The 26,427-nt window shown below is 36.0% G+C and overlaps 1 protein-coding gene across 5 annotated transcripts in view; it reads left to right on the top strand.

The window, feature by feature from the left end:
• The window catches only part of LOC127153350 (ephrin type-B receptor 3), a 55,536-nt gene that overhangs the window by 17,849 nt on the left and 11,260 nt on the right, over nt 1-26,427 (top strand). For all 5 annotated transcript variants that reach the window (XM_051094389.1, XM_051094388.1, XM_051094386.1 and 2 more), the window contains exons 2-6: nt 13,106-13,170; nt 19,091-19,763; nt 23,102-23,257; nt 24,072-24,407; nt 26,066-26,190. In XM_051094389.1, coding sequence (XP_050950346.1) covers nt 13,106-13,170; nt 19,091-19,763; nt 23,102-23,257; nt 24,072-24,407; nt 26,066-26,190 — 1,355 coding nt within the window. The remainder of the gene's footprint in view (nt 1-13,105; nt 13,171-19,090; nt 19,764-23,101; nt 23,258-24,071; nt 24,408-26,065; nt 26,191-26,427) is intronic.

Raw genomic sequence — 26,427 nt, 5'->3', positions numbered from 1 at the left:
AGTTGAATTTCAACCAGAACGAGAAAATCAATCAAAACACAGTTACCGTGATTATAGTCCTTTTATACTTTTCGCTTGAGGAGAGGGAGAGGTGTTCGACTGTTGGTTAAAATGTGCTCACGCTAGCCTCAGCCATTGGCAGGATTCATCATGCTCAACGGATTGCAATTTTCTCCACTCATTTTGAAAATAATTTGTATATTTACACATCTTGGAGGCTTTTGGTTTGTTTTTATGATAAACAAAAGCTACAGTACTGTGTAAACTATTTCCAACTCTTCCAGTTCTGGTGAGCAACGTTCAGTGCCATTGTACTAGTTAGAAAGTTAGTTAATTAATTAATTAATTCATTCATTCATTCATTTATTTATTAACTGAACTTTTAATTAATATTTACTGCTTTTGTAGAAAGCAACAACATCAACAATGATGATGATAATTTAGTAATAACATAGTTAATTATTTATTAAACACTGGTGTCTTTAGAAAGTTTTAATTTGCATTTAAACAGAATGTCTAAATGCAACGTTATAGGTATTATTACGTACTTTCAGGGTACTAATATACATATTTAAGGGGTAAATAAGGTGCAAATGTGTAACTTTTGAAAAGGTACCACCTCGGTGACAACTTTAGTACCTTTTTTTAGAGCGTATAGTGATTTTTACTAGAAATTTAAATGCATTTTTTTTTTTTTTTAATATTGCATATCATGTAATAATGCCTTGATTACAATATTACAATGCTGTAATACATACACTTTCAGAAAAAAAAAAGTGCAAACATTTGTCCTTTTGAGGTAAAACAGGTTATTTATTTCCTTATTTCCCCTAAAATTACATTTTAGCTTATCTACCCCTAAAAAGTTATTTGTTGCACCCTTTAAGGTACTAATATTCATCTTTTAGGGGTAAATAAGGTACAAATTTGTAACTTTTGAGAATGTACCACCCCCAGTGACAGCTTGTGTACTTTTTTTCAAAGTGTACAGTGATTTTCACTAGAAAATTGAATGCCATTTTTCTAACCATGTAATAATGCCTTTATTACAATATTATAATGTTGTAATACATACACTCTCAAAAAAGGTGCAAACATCGTACCTTTTGAGGTAAAACAGGTTATCCCTTTCCTTATTTCCCCTAAAATTACATGTTTTACCTTATCTACCCCTAAAAAGTTCATAGTAGTACCTTTTAAAGTACTAATATGCATCTTGTAAGAGTACATAAGGTACAAAATATATCTTTTGAAAAATGTCCACCCCAGCTTTTGTACCTTTTTCTGAGTGCATAGTGATTTTCACTAGTAATTTGAATGGAGAATATTTTCTTTATTGCACTGCTATGTAATAATGCCTTTATTACAATATTATAATGTTGCAATAGACTCTCTCACAAAAAAAAAAAAAAAAAAAAAAAAAAAAAGCACAGACATTGTTCCTTTTGAGGTAAAACAGGTTATCCCTTTCCTCTTTTCCCTTAAAATTACATTTTTACCTTGTCTACCCCTAAAACATTCATAGTTGTACCTTTTTAAGGTACTAATTTGCATCTTGTAGGTGGTCCAAATATATATCATTTGAAAATATGCCCACCTCAGTGACAGATTTTGTACCTGTTTCTCAATGTGTAATGATTTTCACTAGAAATTTGAATAGCAAATGTTTTCTCTTTTGCATAACCCAGTAATAATGTCTTTATTACCATATTATAATACTGTAATACATACTTTTTGGGGTAGAACAGGTTATCCCATCCTTCATTTCCCTTAAAATTATAATTTTACCTTATCTACCCTTCATAGTAGTACCTTTTAAGGTACAAATATACATCTTGTAGGAGTACATAAGGTCCAAAAAATATATCTTTTGAAAAATTTCCTCCCTGTGACAGCTTTTATACATTTTTATTTATTAAAAAATATATTTATTTTTAATAATAGAGAGATGACACCATGGTGACACCAGAAACATAAAAGAGGATTCAGAAGTCCTTATGTTGACTGAATTTAATGCAGCACAATGAAGCAAATTGGCGCTTCTGTTGAACCTTTTGCTTGGTTCGCATCACTGCGACTCTTTGTGACCTAAACATATGTTTCATTATTTTCTCAGTGCCATTTACGAGATGCTTAAGAGTCAAAGTCTCCCTCCTCTTCTTCCAAACCTTCCGTAAACCTGTTTACTCTCACCGGCTTGCATTTTTCCACTGGCTAGTTGAGTCATCTGTATTTATTCTAGCTGGCCCAGCTCCCCGCTGACAGTAATGGAGACCTGGAGAGCGTGATAGACAGGGAGAAAAAGAGAGAAGGGGTTTCAGAGATATGGGGGGAATGAGGGAGAATGAAGTGGATGGAAAGGATGGCTGTGATCAGCGGCGGCCTGTCAAAACACTTCCTGTTGACTGATACACCCTTAGACGCTTGGGAAAAGAAGACTGAGATAGAAAAGGTGTGAATGAAACATTAAAAAGGTAGAAAGAAAGAGCAGTTGAGACCCTAGCAATGGATGGCTACTCTGAAGAGCCTGAAAATGTAGGTATTTTAGTTTGTTTTAACATTTTTATGGTTGCTACATCATTCCATCATCACATTTCCATTGTTTTTTAAAGTTCTTTTGGCCACTCTAAATAATACAAATGTATTAAAATATATGCAATTTTGCTTTTGCATTGTCTGACAAAATTTTTCAGTTTCAGAGAGGAACTTTGCGAAAATGTTGTTTTTCGCCCAAGAAACTTTGTGTTGTTGCAAAAGTCACAAAACCTTTGTGTTCTACAAAGAAACTACACTATTTGTTGAGTCAACTTAAAATAATTTGTAACCTGGCTGCCTTAAAATTTTAAGTTCAGTCAACTCAAAAACAGTTTATTCAACTTCAGATGTTAAATTATACTAAGTGACAACTTAGTATTTGAGTTGAATCAACTTAATTTTAAGGCAGCTAGGTTACTTACCCATCTGTTAAGTTTAGCAAACACAAATATCTAAGTTGTTAGTACAACTTAACATTTCAAGTTCACTAAACTTATTTTAGTTGACTTAAAAAAACTTAAAATTTTAAGGCAGCAGGGTAACAAATTATTTTAAGCTGACTCAACAAATTGTTTTTTTTTTTTTTTTTTTTTTTTTTTTTTACAGTGTATGTGTTCACTTGTGAAACTCACAAACATGCGCTTTTCCCCAAGAAACTTGACATAATTGCAAAGTTTTCTCGTAAATGCAAATTCTTTGCAGATAACCACTTAGCTTCTAAGGTAAATGCAGAGTATTTGCAACATAACAGAAAAGCATTTAAACATTATTTTTCCTGCCATCTCATCTCATTTTCCATAACCTTGTCTCTTCAATGGCTCTGTGTCTAAACTCTAGAATCTAGAGTTTTCTTTTATAATTACGTACAAAACCTCAAACATAAACTCTTGTTTTAAAGTCATCAACATGTGACCATGAACATCGATACCGAAACATGACTGTGGGGAGAATCATATGCTTTGACGCATAAATTACATTATGCTTGTGTTTTTCGGCTAGAAAACCACATGGAACTCATCATACATCATAAAAGTACAGCTGTCATTCTCTCCGATCAGCAGACACTATCATTACAGTTGTGTAACGATGCCTGAGGAATCAGCGGTAGTGAAGACGTCATACTGTAACATTTTTAAGGAAACAAGCTTTTAAATGGTAGATATTGATTAGTGGGAAACACATCTGAGTCATTTCTACACAAAAACACCAAATTATGAGCACAGACGAGGCCTACGCGTTCTTGTTTGCCTTGCGGCCGTACAATAACTCGCCTCTACAAGAAGAAACACGAAGGCATTAATTGATTGTACTCCGGCAGCAATGTGAGTCTAACAGACGGCTCTCGTTTAGTGTGAAATCTGTAATCGGATCAACGTTCGGTATCAGAATACGCCAGCGTGTTAGCTTAAGTGCTCATTAATAGCTGATTGTGCTTTATCTCCATCTCAACGCATCTTGTGTCCTGTCTAGCCACAACAGAGTAACTGATGTGCAGTATCGTAACGCTTTCACTAAGTGCTTTAGGGGACACGGATTCACGGCGATTGACCACAATGGGCATAGGTGATCAGAGCGAAATGGTTTGAGTAATTTTATATGATGATACTAGTAAAGTCTTGCTTACAATGTATATACTATCTCAGAAAAATTGTGCACTCATATGGTGGACTTTTAGGACTTTAATTTGCATCTTTTAGGGATCTTGCACCCTCAGAAAAAAGGGCAAAAGTTGTATCTTTTGGGCTAAAAAAAGGGTTATCCCTCATCCCAAATACTTCCTTCAAGGAGTATTTTGCACCTTATCTACTCTTGAAATAGTAAATAGTAGTACATTTGAAGGTGCTAAAAGCCATTTAGGGGCAAATAAGGTCCAAAAACGTCTCTTTTGAAAGTTTTTCACCACAATGACAGCATTTGAACCTTTTTTCAGAGTGTATAGTGATTTAAATTAGGCATTTCAATGCCAAATGCTTTATATATTTTATTACAATTTAATAATAATATACCCTTTTAAGGGTAAATAATGTCCAAAAATAGATGTCCACCCCAGTGACAACGTTTGTACATTTTCTCAGATTATAGAGTGATTTTCCTTTGACATTGCAATACCAAATGTTTCTTTATATTACATAACAATGTAATAAAATCTTTATTACAATATTATAATAGTGTAATACATACACTTTTAGAAAAGAAAATGCAAAAATTGTACCTTTTGGGGTATAACAACCTATCCCTTGTTCTAGTAGCCTTAAAGGGACATTTTGTACCTTATCTACCCCTATAATGTCCATAGTAGGACATTTAAATGAAATACTATACTTTTAAGGGTAAATAAGGTCGATAAATGGTTCTTTTGAAAATGTCCACCCCAATGACAGACTTTGTACCTTTTTTCACTGTGTACAGTGATTTTCCTCAGACATTTTATTACTAAATGTTTCTTGATATTGCATAACCATGTAATAAGCTCTTTATTATAGTATTATAACTTTGTAATACATACACAAAGACAAAAAAGTGCAAAAATTGTACCTTTTGGGATACAACAGCTCATCCCTTGCCCTAATACCCTAAAGGGACAATAATAAAGAGACATTTCATACCTTATCTACTCCTAAAATGTTCTTAGTAACACCTTAAGGGTATCTATTACTACTCCAAGATACTAGTATACACTTTCTAGGGAATTAATACCACTCAGTCCTATATGAAAATGCATTACAACTCTCGAGTCATTCACAGGGAGAGGGGTAGGACTCATTGGGTTAAACAGGTGACATGATCACCCTACGTCTTTAGGAGCTCTGGACTTGCTAGTAATAAGGACACGCATTTAGACACTGGGAGCTCACAGTTGTGAGCACACCTGGTTAGCAGACAGTCGCCCCAGGGGCTGCCTGTTCATCAGATTGACTGCGCTCTGTAATTAAAGGCCTTGGAAGAAACGAGAGCGAATGTGGGAAAGGAGGGGCTCAAAGCCCATTTCTAGGGCTGGAACTGGAACGAGAACGCACGACGGGGTTCACGCAAACACGAACGGGGCTTGAATATTCATCTCATCTTTCGCTCGCCGTGTGAACCCGGCGTGCTCGTCTTTGTGCTGTCTGCGAGCGTGAACGGTGTGTCTGACTCCGTTTGATCAAAGCAAAGGGGCTCATTTTCCACAAGCCCATTCCCTTGATGATGTCAACTTCAAATCAGACCCCCTAAGACCTCGCGCCAATCCCGACGTCTTCAAGAAGAACTAATTATCACAACAAACAAAAAATGTAGCAGATGCACTTATGGTCTTTGTCGCCTTCCTGTCAAACGCTGTCAATGTAACCGGTGTCAAAAATGTTGAAAGAGATTTCAACGACGAGCAGTTGCGAAATCAGTCGTATCCTGGGCAATTTTACTAGTTAAAAATGATGGTAAACTCATGGTGAAATGAGCATGACAGTGGGCCTTGTCAGTACGTAAATGGCCCGGAGAGTGACAAGCATTGTGCCGTGACTGACGGCAAGTGGACGGATGGGGATGAGGAGACTCCTTTCATGGATTTCCCATGGAGGATTCAGGGTGTTGGAGATCCAGCCACCGACATCAAGAAGCGTCGACCAATTAGAGGTTGCACGCCAGCTCGCCAAAAGCAGCCTTCGCCTCTAATCACCGCACTCCAGTGTGGCACAAAAGCCCGGGCCGCTCACCACATTTCAATTTAAATAGGATCCCCCCCTTATCCCCCCTCCGTCCTCTTTCAACGACTTTCCCTCTCTCTCCCGTACTCTCTCCCCCACTTTCGGCTGCTTCACCTAACCCCCCAAGAGCTAATAAAAGCGGCAACAAAAGCACACACAAAGCAATCAGTCTAATAGCTTTAATAAGTTTAATGCAGTGTTTTCCCCACGCTGTTGACACATCTCAGTGTTGGGTGGCAAAACAGAGCTCAAGTGTTTGGAGACAGAGAGTGACATTCTTTTTTTGTCATCGGGCCGGCCGTTCGGGACAATTTCATGACGGCACAGCGGGAGACAAAAACTGGCAAAACTTTAAATGCAAGATGGAATAGAAAGATCTGAGAATCTTAGAGAATTAATTAATTGTTCCTGGAAATTAATGAGAATTTGTTTATGCAAATGAAACCGAATGCAATGAATACAACTTTATTTATGTGTGTATTTATTTTAATTAGAATAAAATGACTCAAGTACACATTTATGGCAAATTCACAAACATTTTATGGTGCAATAAATATGTGAATTATAAATTAATGAATTAAAATATATAACTTGAGCTAGTTTCTGAAGCAATATTTCTTATTTTAATTTAGTTTAACTTGAAGTACTAAAATACATACAACTAAAACCAAAATAAAACACTGAAAATAAAATAATAATTTGACAGTTTACAATAAAATTTTATTACAACTGAATTAAATATATTATATATATATAATAAAATATAAAAAATAAAACTTAACTTGATGTACTAACATAAATACAACTAAAACTAAAATACAATTGTTAAAAACTAAAAATAAAGAAATAAAATAAATAAAAAAAGTGAAAAAATGAAAAAGATGAAAAAGATGAAAGTTTAATGAAACTGAATTAATTAAATATATTACAGAAATATAAATGATTCAATAAAATAAATATAATAAAATAAAACTTAACTGAAATATTGTAAAAATATATAATTTCAGCTAGTTTCCAAGGCAACATTTCTGTTTATTTGTTTACTTATTAATTAATTTATTAAATTTAGTTTAACTTTATGTACTAAAATAAATACAATATAAAATTATTAAAAAACTCTAATAAATAATAATTTGAATGTTTACAGTAAAATACATTTTATTACAACTGAATTAAGCATATTACATAAATATTAAAAATATATGATATGTATATTATAAATTAATTTACAGATTATTGTAAAAATGTGTTCATTACTTGAAATAAAATTTACATTTCATATCATATTCAATATCATTTCAGCTAGTTTCCAAGGCAACATTAACTAAAATGAAAAAAAAAAAAAACACAAATGTAGATGTAAAAATAAAAACTGATTCAATATTTTAACAAAAACTATTATAGTATCTCAATTTTACTATAATAACACTAGTGCAAATACTATTTGAAGTAATTTGTAAGTTGTAAGTACGTTGTCTTTTATTTTTTTATGAGCATCTTGACCAGCTGTTCAGAGCAACACTGGTTCAACCAATAGCATAAGTTTGGGGGCGTGGCTTTTGTTCGACTGACCAATGGGGCAGAGGAAGAGTCTTCAGAAAACCAGTTTGGCAACTTTTTTTTAAAATAATTTTCTCATGAAGATTCATTTGCTGATGGTAATGGTGCATAAAGTACACAATTGGCTTTTAATTTTCATGAAATGCAAATTTCCATGTAAATTCAGTTCCTATTAGTCCTTAATCTGCCCTCTCCAGTCCTGTCATCTCTGTTTCCCATGGAGTTTTTCTTACTTTCCACATCTTCTAACCTCCCAACAACATGAAAAAAGGACTAGGTAAAGCTGAAAGCAGAAATCAGCAGAAATCCTGCGGTAATCTCTCACCTGTCTGCCCACACGCCACTGACTCAGTTTCTAAATCCACTGAACATTCTTTGTATCAATAGAGGTGGTTTTGTTCACACACCCCTTCTTTAAAACGACTGCTTACTGGAACAAAGAAATAGTTGAAGGCACTCGTAAACCTGCAGAATGTGTGTTGATTCAAGTATTTCTGTGTCTTGCTGTGTTATTAGTGCTGCTCTGTCATTACAGGATTAGAATGGAAGAGCTGACCTTTCTTACATCAATATATGTGTGTGTGCGCTTTAACATGCAACTCTGAGAGAATGGGAATGTGTGCCTCTGAATGTTTGCATGTCATGCAGCTTGTACGTTTGGTGTTTAGACCAAAAACACTGACTTATCATTTTATGATTTACATAGATTTCCATATTTACTTCTAAACATCCGGCTACACCTTCGTGTTCTTTCAGTGGAGCTGTTTTGATGTGTACTTCAGTAACCTCAAATATGTACATTTCCTGGGATTTTTGGGTTTAAAAATAACTAATACATTTCTAAATGAACTAAACACTGTGTATATATATATATATATATATATATATATATATAGTATTCTTACTATTTTCTCAATTATTAGCATTTTATTGTTTAAAAAAGGAAGTTTAGTGTTTGAACCACAAACAATGACTTATAATTTTCATATATTTCCTGGCTACATATTTACTTTCTTTGAGTTATGTTTTGATATGGCTGTAGTAACATTCATTATTTATATTTCCTGTTCATAACTGTACTCATAATTCAGATAATTTTAAGTTTTTGTTATAATATGCCACAATAAAATGATTAAAATGATTGAATAACATTAGAAAATAACAAATGAACTAAAAATTAATTATATATATATATATATATATATATATATGCACATATAGATTAAAATAAAATAAAATAAAAATATAAAACTAAAAATTGAACAATGTTTTTTTTTATTATTATTATTATTATTATTATTATTATTATTATTATTAACGTTTTATGATTTTTAAAATTATACTTTATTAAGTGCTTCCTATATATCATTTTATATTACATAAATGAATTAAAACTGACAAAGACACAACAAAATGAAAACTGAAAATAATAAAATAAAAACTCATTCATGTTTAATTTTTATTATTATTAATAGTACTAAAGTTTCATGATTTTTATAACCATAAGCTATTATAAAGTGCCTCCTAATTGTCATTTTATATTAAAAATTAATAAAAAATACAAGACATACAGCAAAATTTAACAAAATTTGAATTTAACAAAATATATATAAAAATAAAAAAATGGATTCATGCTTTATTATTATTATTATTATTATTATTATCATCATCATCATCATCACAAAAACATACAACAAAAATAGAACTTTAAAATTAAAAGAAAAATGAAAATACAAAAATAAAAATTGTTTTATTATTATTAGTAGTAGTAGTAGTATTATAACAAAATATACAACACAATTAAAACTTTAAAATAAAACAGAAAACAGAAAACATAAAATAAACACTTATTTTAGTTTTTATTATTATGTATTATTTTCATTATTATTCTGATTCTGATTATTATGATTATAATGATGATGATGATGATGATTAAAGTTTCATGATTTTTAAAATAAGTTATTATAAAGTGCCTCTTATTAATTATATTAATTAATATAATTAATATTTAATTGATTATTATTATTATGATTAATTAATATTAACAATTAATATATATATTTTCTTTTTTTAGTTTTTATAGTATATTGCTACAATTTTCTTATACTTCAGTATGTTATAGTTTAAAAACAGTGTAATTATTTTTTTTATGACAGCTAAGTCAACACGTGCTGAATACGTAAACCTGCGTTTGATTGTGCAGCAGGTAATGCATGTGTCGGGCCGCTTTCTCAGGTTTCATAAATGTTCTGCCTCACTAACTTAAGTTTACGGCGTGTGCTTTATGTCACTGAGTTTACAGACTGGTTGTGCGAGGGAGAGGTTTTTTCGGCGCACTCGTCAATCAGGTTCGCCGTCCTGCCAGGAAAGGCCCATATTCTTTGTTTTTTTCCTCAGAACTGAGAGAAGCAGGAAATAAACGGTCGGCTCCCGGTCGCCTAAACAAAACTTTCCCTGTGTGGAGCCATTTTAACTGTAGCGAGGGCCGTAATGGAGGCTGCGAGCTTCATGCTGGAGTGTGAATGAATTGTCGCATTGAGGGCACGGCCTCTCGCCCCCCTGACTGCGGCGGGATGGGGTGAGGGGCGGCTCGCCCTCCGCTGCGTTCGCGCTCTCATTGAGCCGGGACTTGCCTCCTCATCTAAAAGCGCGCTCGGCTGACACAATGCTCGGCTTTGCTGTTTTTCAGCACAGCTTACAAAACGCAAACAAAACAGACCGCCGCAGTCAGTCGCCGCATGCTCCCGAACCTTCAGTGCTTTTCTCTGGCTTTGACTTGCGTTTTATTTGCGCTTTCTTTGGAAACGACCAGAGAGCGGGTTTGAACATCGCCGGACCTGTCAGTCAGCGACACTGTATGACGCTCCGGACACACCGCATGACAGGAAATCAATGGCCGATTCTATCTGAAGAATAAACAGCTGCCTAGACTTGTACAAACACCTACATGTTACAAACTCCTCAACTTCAGCTCGATATTTCCTGTAGACACAGTGTTTTTTTGTTTGTTTGGTTGGTTGGTTTTTTTGGTTTTTTTTTGGTTCACACGAGTAAACAAAGATGAGCAGAGGAGATACACATAATGTAAACTTAGTATTAACATCCGTCTCGACTGATATGATCTCAGTCAAATTAGACAGACTGATATGTGTTTTGACTGACAGGTGAGGAGGCGGTCCTTCGCTGTCAGTATTCATAGTGTAATTTTACAGGTGTAAAAAATGTAATTATTATGTTTTTAAATGCTTTTTTATTGCTATACTTCTTGTTATTTTTTTATAGCAGTAATTATAATAATAATGGAAATAATAGGTATTTTTATTGCTGTTTTTGAGTCAGCATGAGTCATATAAAATTATATAGTTTATAATTAGGATAAAATTACTCCAACAATAATTCCAAGTACATGTTTTACATTTGGCAATAAATTTACATGTTGAATCAAATCAAAATTGTGATACTCTGGCCATAACAGCTGCAGTTTAATTTTATTCTGCCGAAATAAAATAAAATAAAATAAAATAAAATAAAATAAAAATATTATTTATTTTTGTTTTTATTTTTGTATATTTATCGTATATATTTATTTTTCTCAGATAATAATAATAATAATAATAATAATAATAATACAGAAGTAATAATAATTATAATGAAAATAATATGTATTAGTATCATCATTTCTTAAATGCTATTTAAATAATGATAATTATTGTTATTGTTGTTATTAATGTTGTTGTTGTTGAGTCATTTTATATTCTATAATTAAAATAAAATTACACAAGTACACATTTTACATAAATATAATATAATAGTATAATATAATATAATATAATATAATATAATATAATATAATATAATATAATAATGTAAATTAATATGTACCATAGATATTATAGTTAAAAAAAAAAAAAAAAACTTGAAATAAAATAAATGTTAATGGAAATGAAACATTAAAACTTTTATTTTATTTTATTTTATTTTATTTTATTTTATTTTATTTTATTTTATTTTATTTTATTTTATTTTTATTTTTTTTTTTATTTCAGTTAGTTTCCAAAGCAGCATTTATCATTTGTTAGGTTAGTTTAACTTGATTTACTAAAAACCAAAAACTAAAGTAAAAATAAATTAAAACAAACATAGACATATTTAAAAAGAACAAAAAAATAAAAATAATAAAAATAATAATAAAAATGACAAAAACAATAAAATTGCTCAAACTTTCATTAAAATTAACATGACAGCAGAAAATATAAAAAAAATAAAATAAAATCTAATTCAAAATATTAACAAAAACTATAACAGTATCTCAATGATACTAAAATAACACTGATAAAAATATTATTATTATTATTATTATTATTATAACATTTTTAGTCAAACTGTGCCAATTTACAAATAAACACAGCAAAACTAGAGCTCTTTGGAGATAAATAAATCAATAAATCTTGAAGTTTTACAGCCATTTCAACATTTTTACACGCTAACTTAATGTTAATACCAGGTGTAAGAGTGTTTATCACTCACTTTAGAGGACAAGAAACATACTGTGATATTTATTTTAAACACTCCCATTCATCTCATTCAGTAAACACAGTCTCACCGTGCAATAGTAACTGCAGCCGCGACATATAAACAGCCGAAGCAGGTGGCGGAAGGTAAAATGGTCGACTCAATATGTTGCCAGTCTAGGCTGAGTGAGTGTGCTTTCATTATAATAAAAACAGAGAGCTGCACATATGGCTGGTGGGATAAAAACAGAAAAAAACAGACAGGCAGAGCATACTGGGTATTGAGGAAACAGTGGAGATCTTCCTTTTGTGAGTTTTATGGTGCTATTCAAGAACTCCTTTACTCTGTTATATATCCTCTTGAGTTTTACAGCTGCTAGCTTAAGGGTGCGAGTGTGTGGATGTGTTGTGTGTGTGTGTGCGTGTGGGAAGGGGAGCGGGTTGTCTTTCAAAAACACTTAGCTTTTCTTTCCCACCCAGCAAATACACGGCTAATTAAATCTAATTAGAGGAGGGCTGTCATAAATCTTTGACAATGCCTTCTGGATCACCCACAAAGCTGTTTCGCCTTTCTACCGTCTTTTCACTGTTGATTAGCATGATAGCGTTTCCCCGTGAATTTACCGCAACGCATTAATACCCATTAACAATATGGACAGTGACAGTTATGTGTTGCGTGGCTCGTCCCGCACAGTGTGAAATCACTTCCTCCCGTGGTTTTCCGTTTCCATTTCATTCTCTTTTTTTTCCCTCATCTGTTGTTTAGGCTGATTTTGTTCCTTGAACTGAGTGGATCTTTATTTTTTTGCTCTGCAGAAACACTGATGGACACCAAATGGGCCACCACTGAACTCGCATGGACCTCACATCCTGAAACTGGGGTGAGTTATTACCTTTGTGTGTTTGACTTTGGTTAACCTGAACCATTATGCTTATATGACCCGCTCATTCAGTACGAATAAAGTATACAAGGGTGAATCTCAAGAAATCCTCACCAGCTCACATGTGACCCCTAACATAAAATAAAGAAAAGTATTTTGGTACTATTTTAGTACTACTGAAGTACTATTTTTATATTTTGGACGTTTATTTAGTTTCACTATTTATTTTTCCCCTCTTTATACTTTGTTTAATTTTTTTCTATTTGTTTAGTTTTGACTTTTATTTATCTTCATTGTTTTTGCTTGTTTTCCCCCTTTTTTGTTGCATCAATTTTAGTTTTTTTTTTTTTTTTTTTTCTTTTTGTTTTGTATAGACTTTTTTTGTTTCCATTTTATTCTGTATTGTTTAGTTTTTGATTGTTTTGTTTTACTTCTTATTTTCCTTTGTTTTATTTTGTACTTTGTTTATTTTGATGCATCATTATAATTTGTTTTTGCTATTTTATTTTATTTATTTTTTTTTTTTTTTTTATTTATTTTTTTTTTTTTTTTCAATTCTCTTTTGGGATTTTTTGCATTATTTTAATGACAAATAAACACATTTCAACCTAAATTTGCACTACCATAATTTAAGCAAGCAAGCAAACAAACAAACTATTTAAGTATGTTTCATATTTCTCCTTTTTTTTTTTTATTTTGTTGCATCATTTAGTTTTTTTTTTGTTTGTTTGTTTGTTTTTTTTCCTTTTTTGTTCCCTTCTGTTTTGTTTTTTATTTGTTGTTGTTATTGTTTTTACTTTATTTTGTTTCCTCATTTAATTTTTTGTTCTGTTTTGAATTTTTGTTGTATTATTTTTTTGGTTGTTGTTTTCCTTTGTTGTTTTGTGCTTCATTTATTTTGATGTATATATTTTCTCTTTTTTCTCTCTCGTCTTGTTTTGTTTTAATTTGTTTTTACTTTATTTTTGTTTTATCTTTTTTTTCTTTACTTTTGGCCCTTTTTGCTGTATTTTAATGCCAAAAAACACACTTTAACCAACATTTTTACTTTTTGTTGTTGTTGTATCATTTTTTTTTTTTTTTTTTTTTTTTTTTTTTTTTTACTTATTTTGTTGCATCATTTTATTTATTTATTTATTTATTTATGTATTTATTCTCTTTTGTTTTGTTTCAAATTTTTGTGTTGTGGATTTTACTTTATTCCATCCTTTTGTATAATGTTTTGTCTTGAATATATATTGTTTTGTTTTTTATTTCTTGTTTTCCTTTTTAGTTCTTTTTGTACTTTTAGTTTGATGCATTATTTTGTTTTGTGTTTCTTTTTTTTTTTTGTTTTGTTTTTGCTGTTTTATTTTGATTCATCATTCAACATTTTGTTTTGTTTTTCCCTTCTTGTTTAGTTTGAATGATTTTACTTTATTTTTGTTTCATTTCATCTTTTTCTTTCTTTCTTTCGTTCTTTTTTTTTTCTTTTGTTTTGGGCATTTTTGCATTATTTTCATGACAAATTAACAGATTTCAACCAAAATTTTCACTACTGTAATTTAAGCAAGCTAGCAAATAAATAAACACAAATAAATGCAGACACTTAAAATGTGGTTAATTATCATTTAAATTATTTCAAAATACAAATTCTTAAATATAGGCCTAATTTTCTTCAAGAAAAATAAAATTTCTTATTCTTTCCACTAAAGTCTTTAATTCGAGGGTTGAAACTGACTCGCACATGTTCTCGACCGCTTTCGTGAGATTCTCTCATAAATGTCATAGTTGCAGATCCTTTAAATCAAGAGGTATTATAAGAGGTCCAGTTACAGTCTTGTTCAAATATAGTGTGTTAAACACAGGAAGCTCTGAGTTTCATCAGATAAAGGCAATGCCCATATCAGGTTTCACCATAGCCGTGTTACATTCATTCTCCAAAAGTGAAATCTGCACCCACAAGGTTTTGGCAGACACAGCAGAAGTATCCTTCGCTCAGTATATCTTTCACAATACCCAGGCACTGCTGCCTTTTCTGACTTCTTTTGTTGGGATTTGTCAAATTCCTTGGGTCTTCACCTCTCTTTCTTATATCCTCTACTTCAGGGTCCTGCATGTGTCCATTGCCCCCTTCCTGCCCCCAGCCACACCATCTCAGCTGTTGTAGGCACCCCTCCCCAAAACCTTTACTTCCGAGTAACTTAGCACCAATGCGCCGAGGCGCAAGATCAGCCCCAAAGACACAAATCAACTGGCATCTCACCTTCCCGTCCATATATTACTCTTGTAAATATCCCTCCCCGCCCCCATTATAGCACTAAAACTCACCAACACAATGGGCCAAAGCACAACCCCTTTACACCCCAACAGATGCTGCCTTTTAGAACATACATTGTCCAATGCTTTCCCTTCTGCTCTCTGTCATGCACGCCGCTATACACTTCACCCACGCCGCCCCACTGTATTTTAGGACAGACAGGGGAAATGTGGCACCAGTGTCTCCTTGCCTTAAATTTCACAGTGCCCTAGCCACCTTTTATTTAGGTCTCAAGTTGAAATATTCCTTTTAGTGGAGTAAATTCACATGACCCTAGACCACAAAACCAGTCATAAGGGTCAATTTCTTTTTTTAGAACTATATATGATATATATGACTATATGACGGCCCACTCACCCACTAGGCTACGACTATAAGGGTCAATTTCTCAATGAATTTGAGATTTATACATCTGAAAGCTGGATAAATAAGCTTTCCAATATTGTTTGGATATTTGGTCAAGATACAACTATTTGAAAATCTGGAATCTGAGGGTGCAAAAAAACTAAATATTGAGAAAATCACCTTGAAAGTTGTCCAAATGAAATTCTTAGCAATGCATATTACTAATCAAAAATTAAGTCTTGATATATTTACGGAAGGAAATTTACTAAATATCTTCATGGAACATCATATTTAATTAATATCCTAATGATTTTTGGCATAAAAGAAAAATCAATCATTTTCACCCAAACAATGTATTGTTGGCTATTGCTACACATATACACAAGCTACTTATGACTGGTTTTGTGGTCCAGGGTCACATATATGTATCCATTATTTATTCATTTATTTATAGCTATGATAACTGGGGTGAGTTGGGAGAGGTGTTGCCTACTTCTCATAATTAATTTTCTAAAAAACAAACCTTTTTTTTTTTCAGCAAAATATAATTTTATATTTCTGTCGGGGTGAAATGTAATTTTGACAGTTTTTATTTCAGCCGCTGGCTTAATTGGCACCCTCCATATCTCTCCTTCCTATGGCAGACTCGTTTCTAATTTTGTGTGACACTAAGTTCAATGGTAAGTCGCACCCAGAAAACCGAAATGGGAACTGTGCCCAGATAATAAAAACAGGGGCAAAAAGTTGGAATAAATCCCAGTCCGACTCAGCAGTTCTTTCTCTCATTTCATTTAATCTGTCACAAAAAAAGAAAAACCTCTATTAGTCATTAGTGTGACACCTGTAACCCAAGAAATAAACATGAATAAATACAGACAGTAACACCATTAAGGAAAAATAAACATAACGACCTGCTGTCGCTTAAACCTGACCTGCTAATTCTTCCAAGATAAACAAACCGAGTAAAAGAAGAGCCGTAATGCACTTACTTATTTATAAATAAACCGCATGAACCATCATTCCACAGCAGCATCTGTGTCTAAAGTAAATTCATTCATCGTTTTTACAAATCGAAGCGATGCAGCAGGGGAAAAATCAATATGCATAACTTTTCACCTTGAAGCTTAAGTGTGATGTAGTACTTTCTCATATCAACACTTAATATGCAGAAATAACTTAAAGTGGACTTATTTCCCTGAAATGGAGGTGAAAAGAAATTGATTGGGCATCTGGAAAGATTAATTTTTGATCCACCGGTATCCCTAAAAAAATTGACACCAGTGTGATGTGTGGGCCACTTCCTCGTACCCATCTTTACTCTCTCAGCAATTTATTCCACTGAACTAAATGCCCATTTACACCTCATTCTTTCTCCTGTCGCATTGACCTGATGCTTATTATTGATCTCAGCACCCTTGGCTCAGAAAGGCAGTGATAAAGCAGAGACTTCTGGAAGCCCTGTCTGCCTCGGGTCCCCGGGGCCCGAAGGGATGAATGGCCTGTCCGCACAACATCCATATCTCCGTGTTAATTAAAGACTTCACCTCTACACAAACACTACGCTACTCTCTCAACAAATCTCTCGATGCCGTGCTAGTTTTCTTTTTCCTATTTGGCTACAGCTCACTCTCTCCTTTAGGATCGCTTTTTCTTGCTCTGAAATTGAACTTGCTGTAATCAAAAGAAGTGGGACAGTTTCCCAAGGTTGTGCGTGAATCTAATTGTTCCTTTACTGAATCATTTCTTGTTGATATAGTCTGTTTAAACAAGCCAAGTTTGATGTAAAAACATTCATTAGCTGCCAAGATTGCTAGTAGGCGTTCTTACTTGACCGCAGTCAACAAGTTAATGCTTGTCTTATCACATGGTGTTGTTTATGTCACCTTAAATTGCAATGCAGCAGTACAAGGATGCCCAAACTTGGTCCTGGAGGGCTGGTGTCCTGCAGAGTTTAGCTTCAATTTGCCTCAACACACTGGAAGTTTCTAGCATGCCTAGTAAAACCTTGATTAGTTAGTTCAGGTGTGTCCGATTGGGTTTGGAGCTAACCTCTGCAGGACCGGCCCTCCAGGATCGAGTTTGGGCACCCCTGATTTAGTACCACATAAGCCAGGAGTGTCCAAACTCAGTCCTGGAGGGCTAGTGTCCTGTACAGTTTAGATCCAGCATGCCTCAACACACCTGTCTGGAAGTTTGTAGCATGGCCAGTAAGACCTTGATGAGCTGGTTCAGGTGTGTCTAACTGGGTTTTGAGCTAAACTTTGCAGGACACTGGCCCTCCCAAACAGAGTTTGGGCACCCCTAGTTTAGTACCACATAAGCTAGGGGTGTCCAAACTCAGTCCTGGAGGGCCGGTGTCCTGTAGAGTTTAGAACCAACATGCCTCAACATACCTGCCTGGAAGTTTCTAGCATGCTTAGTAAGACCTTGATTTGCTGGTTCAGGTGTGTTTAATTAGGGTTGGAGCTGAACTCTGCAGGACACCGGCCCTCCAGAACCAAATTTGGAGACCCCTGACATAAGCAATCAACCTCTTGAAAATATCTCTCAACTGTCTTTTCATATTCGTATTATCTTAATTTTGGTAGAAAAGAAAGAAATGATTTTGGTAGAGGACTGAGCTTGTTGATCTGCATGAATACAATGTAATCATGATGGTTTAATTGAACAGTAATTGATTGTGAAGTGATGCAGAGAGTACTCCACACTCGAGGTATGAGGTAAACAACCACTCGTTGTTTTATCCGATGGAGTTCTGACACTCCACGGTAATTTTGATGAATTTGCCAAGCAGGTTTTCTCATTGAACTGGCGAACGCAGATGAAAGACCAGCATGCAGCTCCCCACTTAATGACACCACGCACAATGTGTAATTGAAAAGACACAAACCAAAAAGCACAAAATTTAATTTCCCCTCTCTTTCATCCACCCCATTCACTCTTTTCTCGGCTTGCTCCCTCCGTTATATTGTTTCTTAGCTACGGTGTGTGGGGCTGGAGCTGAGAAAGAGCAATTTATTGCTCTGTAGCGTAACACCTCGGAGTTCGAAAGCCCTGGATAACATCAAAATGAAAATGGTTTCATTTATAATACTGACAATAGGGCGTATTGTACCGTACTTTAGATAAAACATTTGTTATTACTATTGTTCTGTAGAAGGATCCTCAAATGCAGTCAATATATTAAGTGCTACCTCATTCTGAAGGTGAACTTGTATGTTGTTTATATCTATGACTTAGTGTTCTCTATTTTCCTCTTTTTTTTTTTTCTCTCAGTGGGAGGAAGTTAGCGGTTACGACGATGCCATGAACCCCATCCGAACGTACCAAGTGTGCAATGTCCGTGAGCTGAACCAGAACAACTGGCTTCGCAGCGACTTCATCCCACGAAAGGATGTTCTCCGTGTTTATGTGGAGATGAAGTTCACTGTACGAGATTGCAACAGTATTCCCAACATTCCAGGATCATGTAAAGAGACGTTCAATCTATTCTACTACGAGTCCGACTCGGATTCAGCCACCGCCACCAGTCCTTTTTGGATGGAGAACCCTTATGTTAAGGTGGACACCATTGCTCCAGACGAGAGCTTCTCTATGTTGGAGTCTGGCCGGGTCAACACCAAGATTCGCAGCTTTGGTCCACTTTCCAAGGCTGGGTTCTATCTGGCTTTCCAGGATCTGGGCGCATGCATGTCTTTAATCTCCGTCCGAGTTTTCTACAAGAAGTGTTCCACGACTATTGCCAATTTTGCCATCTTTCCAGAGACCGCCACAGGTGCCGAAGCTACGTCACTAGTCATTGCTCCTGGCACTTGCGTGCCGAACGCTCTGGAGGTGTCTGTACCTCTTAAACTCTATTGCAATGGAGATGGAGAGTGGATGGTTCCAGTCGGTTCCTGCACTTGCATGGCTGGGTTCGAGCCTGCAGTTAAGGACACGCAGTGTCAAGGTGAGTGCTGATATATGTGTTTTTTCTCACTGTGCAATTTGTCTTATCTCTCGGTATCACATTAAGCCAAATGGACAAATCATCCTGTTTTTTATCAAGGTGTTCGGCCCAACAGCAAATTTGGTTATTCGACCTCAATTTAAGCAGAGCAAAGCAATGAATAAGTCTGTATGTCTATCAGAGTGGAACGTTTTGCTGAGAGAAAGGAGCGGTCTTGATGAAAAACATATCAGGTTCAGGCTGAGGTGAATTAAGCCAGCGTGTAACATAGCCGCGGTGAAAGTGAGCAGAGCAGACAGCGGGAGGTCAAGGGTCAAATGGAGAGCTGGGAGTGAGAGGAGACCGGAATCGATTTGCGGACCAAGGGCAAGGGCTGCAGTGAAACATTAATGAAGAGCACAAGATGGAGAAAGAAAAGTAACCCTGACAGTCAAGGCACCAGAAGTGAAAGGTCGCAAAGAAACAGTCGGTTCTAGCACTTTAAAAGAACTACAAAGACAGAGCCACTGAGCAGTGAACCTCTGGGGTAAAGAACTAAACTGAACAGCAAATTATTTGTATATAGAGAAAAGAGGATTATTTGTGGTGTTTGATCTAATCATAACTGTTATGATTGTTCATACTGAGGGTCGGAGATTTAAGTAAACGCTTAACCCTGGGTAACTGTATTGGGCACTTTTATGAATATATACTACTAAGCAATTTACTTACATTTTCAGCTGTTAGGGTTAGATTTAGGGTTAGGGTTTCTGAAAGCAAGACCTTCCCCTGGACAGTCTCTCATGGCTATTCCGGTTTGGGTTAGGAAGGATGTAGAATACACTGACCAACGCATGTTTTTGATAGGGCTGCTCCACTTTTATATATGGATTTTTATTAGTTGGGTTTAATTAAGCCTTAATCCCCAATTAGGGTTAGGGTTAGGTTTAATATTAGGTACAGGGCTATAATTCTTTATATTAAGGTTCAAATAAACCGTAATCCCAGATTAGGTTTAGGATTAGGTACAGGGCTAGATTTCCTTATATTTGCCTCTTTTAGGGGTAGGTTTAGATTTAGGGTTAGGGTTAGGTATAATAAAAATATCCCACATTTTAGGGGGAAATAGAATGTCTTGAATATGATTAGGGGTGGACACATTTTCACTTGATGGTAAAAATGGTAAGAAACCAGCTAGCAACCATAGTATGCAAAAAAGAACAAGAAAGAATGCCCTAGTAATAGCATTGCAACTCCTTGGCAATCTACCACAAAATCCTAGCAACCACATGCTACCCTAAAAAGTTAAGAATCGCATAGCAATGCCATGGCAACCATTTCAAACACCTTAGCATAGTGAAAGCATGTTTGGCACCACTTGCATTATGTATGTAGTTGTCATATTAATGAAGGACTTTTATAGTACAGCCAACTTGATATCAAACGTGCGTATACCCGTAGGGGAAAGTGGGCAGTCCTTTGGAAATCTGCTGCCTGATGTACAGTTAAAAACTCATTTGTTTGCTTGTGGTGGCTCAAGGTGAAAGCCCTGGTGGCTGTGCCCTGATAAAATGCTCTCTAATCAAGCCAACCGGAAACTAAAGGAGGGATAAATCTCTCTGTCACCTCTCTCTTGCTTGCCTTCATCTGAAGGCCGTTGGTCTCATTAATACCCTGCCAGAGCACAGTTAGGACATTCACATGAATATTAATCGACAAGGCCCTTTTTTCGGAGCGCTCCATATTTTCCCTATCCGTTCTTTCTCCTCGCTTCCAATTTCACCACAAATTCTAATCACTCCCTTAAGTCCTATGTTCTGCTCTCAATGAGAGAGGGAGAGAGGGTTTGAGCAATAGAGTGTGAGCAATAGACTGTACTGGAGAGAGTGTACAAGTAAGAGAAAAAAGCCACAGGATTTGCATTTCCTTTGCTTTCTTTCACCTCTCCTCTCTCTCGCTCTGTCAGGAGAGCTGCTAGAGGAAGGATGAGGATGAAAGGAAAGGGCTGACTTCTTACCTTCTTGGAAGCGATTAATCAGCACTTTCAACCCTTCAGAAAACAGCCAGAGTTTTTTGAAGGGGAATTTCAAGCAGTCTTTCATGGGGGCTAGAACTAGATGGTCTCATTTGTCTCCCCCAGTTTTTGGTTGATTTATGTACATCTGAAATGCGAGGCAAAACACTGAGGACTCATTAATCACCAAAGTGATATGTTACGTGTGATAAACTTGAATTCACAAGGCCTACACTCTTTCATTTTTATCTCTATGTGAATTGTTTTCTATGTACCTATCTCTGGTCTCCCCCTGATTAATGGTTAAACAAATAAACCCCCGCTTAACCAAGTTAACAGTATCCCTGCGCTAATGAAGCTTTGTGTCAATATTGCACTTTCTGAGAAAGGGAACTTGGAAGGTGACCTTAGGAACATTGTGTTGTGTTCTGCTTTGAGCACTATCAGTCCAGAAAGCAGATGTTCAATTTTTTTCATTATTTGCTGTTTCTAAGCCTTACTGATAAAACGGTTCAGTAGGCTGGGAACTGCAGTCAAACTCCTTGCCTGTTTTTAATAAACTTAAAACTGACTACTTGATCACTTAGACAGCTGAGTGACATTCTGCGCAGAAAGACCACACTGGCATTGTGTGCCAGCTCTGCATTTATCATAGATGCGATAAAATGTGTACACAATCTCCGTAAATGGTGTCAGAGCCCCACAAAGACCAAAGACCTGTGAATGGCACACTAATCTTTGTATAAGATAACAGCTCACACTTTCCCTTGTGGTCTTTAATATGCTTTGTTTATCTTAGAGGGACACTTCCTGCAGTATAACATCGACATTCCCCGTGTTTGAGTATTGATTGAAGGAGTTCATTTTGAAAAGTGCTCTTGTTTGGAACTAACAGGCATGTGTTTGTAATTGAAGTTGACGGTTAGCATATGCACATGGGGTTTATGCAAGGCCACGGTATGTTGTTGGAACTCGTCTAGTCATGAGGGGGTTATTTCCCTGGAGGAAAACAACAGCAAATTAACGGTGCCAAACAAATACGTAAGCAAGAACCTGTGCGCCTTCGTATTTTACAATGCCAAGATGGAAAGGATTAGACTGCATACTGTGGGCAAGGAAAACAAAAGTAAGAAACTAAATTAAGGCAAGCGGCGCTCACAAAATGCAAATTGCAAACGGGAAATTGCTATTGATTTTGCTGCTGAATGCAATGAAAAGATGTCACATAACTAGATGGAGACATACACCAAAAATAAGTAGCAAAAAAGTACACATTGTGTGATTATGCTGATATAGCTATGAGTATGTATGTAAACTATATGTAAACAACTCTTTCTCTCCTTAGCTTGCAGTCCAGGCACTTTCAAGTCTAAGCAGGGTGAAGGGTTCTGCTCCCCATGTCCGCCCAACAGTCGGACAAGTTCTGGAGCCGCCAGCATCTGTTCATGCAGGACCGGCTACTATCGGGCAGACAATGACTCGCCTGACTCAGGATGCACCAGTGAGTAATGCACCACAAACTTATCTGAACATAAGGAGTGTTGTTTACTTGCCACGTTCTCTGCTCTCAGAAGCCACATTGATCCAAACACCATATGTACTTTCATATGTTCATCCATATGTAAAGCAATTCCTCCATCCAACATGCAGAAGAACGCTAGGATTGTTTTGAAACGTTTCCATTTCTTCTGTTTTACATTAGTTGCTTTCTGGTTGTGTTCATTGTCAGCACTCTGAACAGATACATGCAAAAAAAAATGTTTTCCCAAGTGAACACCACAGCTATTTCTAGCCATTTTTGATGTTAAAATGAACAGCACAAGTGGGAAAAACAAGGTTTTGCTTAATTTTAGTTACATGAAAGCACTTAATCCACATTAAGTAAATGTGAAGCCCCATTTAACCAATTTTATTTAAATTTTCTGCTTAAAAAAAACATCATAAACTAGCCTAATTTGATCTGATGGTCTTAGTTGCTTACCAGAGGTGCGTTTCCCAAAAGCATCGTTAGCTAACAGTAGTTGTAAGATCCACTGAATTCTATTGGTAACGACGGACCATAGTTGCTTTTGGGAGTGCATCCCAAGCTGGTTTTCCCTGCTTAGCTTGGGAATTTGTTGGGGTTTTGGGAACTAAACCAGCTGAAGACCTGCTTTGCTAAGGGACCTGCTGAGAAACCTAACCCTAGCCGAGGTTAAACCTGCCAGAAAACCACCTTAGCCTGGCATTTTTGACACGCTTACTGATACTAAATAATCTGAACACAACAGCAATAGAAAACGCTTACTTCAGTACAGCAATATTTTCTTTTGCAGCCGTACCCTCAGCTCCACGCTCCGTCATCTCCAGTGTAAATGAGACGTCGCTTGTACTTGAGTGGAGCGAGCCACGTGACCAAGGTGGAAGGGAAGACCTTCTCTACAACGTCATCTGTAAGAAATGTCTGCCTGAGCGTGGTACCTGCACACGATGCGATGACAACGTGGATATCTCTCCCCGCCACCTTGGCCTTACCGAGAGACATGTGACGGTTAGAAACCTTCAGGCTCACACCCAGTACAGCTTTGAGATCCAGGCTGTAAATGGAGTCTCCAACAAGAGTCCCTACGCACCCCAGTTTGCCTCCGTTAACATCACCACCAACCAGGCTGGTGAGTCAGTGATTTCTTTAGATTTCAAGCTGGTTATCAATATATGTCCTTAAAGGTTACAAAAAGGTTTTTCTTTACATGCTCTAGCTTGAAATAATGAAGTGTAATGGCCTCTCTTAAGATATTTCCAACCCACGACACTCTACCCAAAGAGCTCAGCCCACAGAATGCATCGATGCCAGAGAGGCTCAGTAGCAAAACTAATCTACTCTAGGCTACAGTGTGCTACGTTAGTGAGATGTGGAGATGCATTAACCTTGTTAAAACAGCCTCTTATTGTGTAATTTCAAGTTTTGAATTGACCCTGGACTTCTCAGGATAGCTCTTAGAGTTATGCATATGCTTAACCCTCTCCTTAGCACTCTATGCTAGAAGTGAATGCCTCTGTTTGCTATCAGGGATTGACCACAGGCATTGTCACATAACCCAGGCTGTTGTTGCGCATAAGTCAATCCCGGGGTGACATGCACACCCACACAGCAGCCCACCCCTATGGTTCCAAAAATTCAGGAGGGTCTGTGATCAGATTATCTCCCAGGACTGTGCTTGAATATTCATCCGCCTTTTAAGACAAAAAGTAAATATGGGCCATCAGCTCAAGGGACGTCATGGTTACTTCCACTGTCTCCTCAAGATGAGGCCCCTTAATCCTGGGGTGAGAGTAAGCAAGCGGGCTGCCCAGGGAGCATTGTCTTCAGGGTGAGGCTTTTCTGAGCAAGGCCTGGGTTAGGAGGTTGATGGTGTTGGGTTGGGGGAGAGTGAGCTTTTGGGGGAGGTGGACAAAGAGACAGACAGAATAATAAAGAGCTACCAGGGAAAGGATCAAAGAACCGGACCTGGGGATTAAAACGCTTTTAACAAAGAAAGAGTGAGGGAGAGAGAGACACAGGCAAAAAAGTAGGGGATGTTGAGAGCTACTGTAGTGTGTGAACAGAACTTGATAACATCAGAAACCGGAGACGGCAACATCAGGTCTGAGAACAAATGGGGACGGTACAGATTATGTAAAGCGAGGTGCTAAGATAAGTGAGGTGCTATGGAAGAAGTTTACCATGAATACATGGGTAAAAAAAGGTCCAAGTCACAGTGTTTATACTTGCATAAAGAAAATTTTAAAAGGATATGTCAGTTACCCCCAAAATTCAAGGTTCATGCAATAAATTCAGACATTTACTCAAATAGCTTTAAATATCTAAATAATATATACATTTTTTTTATTTTTATTTATTTATTTATTTTTTTACATTACAGAAATCTGAGAAAGAATGTGCATAGTTGTCATGGAAGTAATATCACAATATAAAAATATGAGATTAATAAGGTGTCGTCATGGGTTATAACAAAGAGTTTAGGGAGAGGGTGTGTACAGCTATACATATATTTGCATGTGTGTGTAGGTTGTATGGACTGGATGTGCCAGATACTAAGCCTTCCGGTTTGTCTGTCCTGGTGCTTTTCACAAGAGACTTTAGAATCCATTCTGTCTGTGTAGTTGGAGAGTCTGGGGCCCCGAAAGGGCCCAAGACTAAGAGCTGTCTAATGCTTACACATCAAAGCAGCTTTTTGGTAATCCTGAATGTGAGCATGCTCGAAATGTGAAAAAAAAATAGAAATTCAGCTTTCATTAAAATAGGATTTCTCTCATTTTCTCCACACAGCTCCATCTGCAGTTCCTACCGTCCACCTGATGGGGGCCTCAGCCAACACCATGAGTCTTTCCTGGCTCCCCCCTGAAAAACCAAATGGCATCATCTTGGATTACGAGATTAAATACCATGAGAAGGTAAGAGCCAGTGTAAGTCAATGAAGCGAAGGGCATTCAATCACAATTCTACCACTGTCATCCTCTGCTCTATACATAATCGTTCATCCTGACAACAGCATCAACCCTTCCTCTCTCTCTCTCTCTCGTACCCTAACACTCCTCCCTAACTCCTTCCTTGATTCATCCTCTTCTTTTGAACGCTGATACCGCGAGGCAGTCAGTGCTTGGCAGGGATGGAGGCAGGAGGATTTGCAT

This window comes from Labeo rohita, chromosome 22 (assembly GCF_022985175.1).
Source record: "Labeo rohita strain BAU-BD-2019 chromosome 22, IGBB_LRoh.1.0, whole genome shotgun sequence".
In the NCBI taxonomy this organism is placed as follows: domain Eukaryota; kingdom Metazoa; phylum Chordata; class Actinopteri; order Cypriniformes; family Cyprinidae; genus Labeo; species Labeo rohita.
Note: the sequence above shows the minus strand (reverse complement) of the source record. Positions and strands in the feature narration are given on the sequence as shown.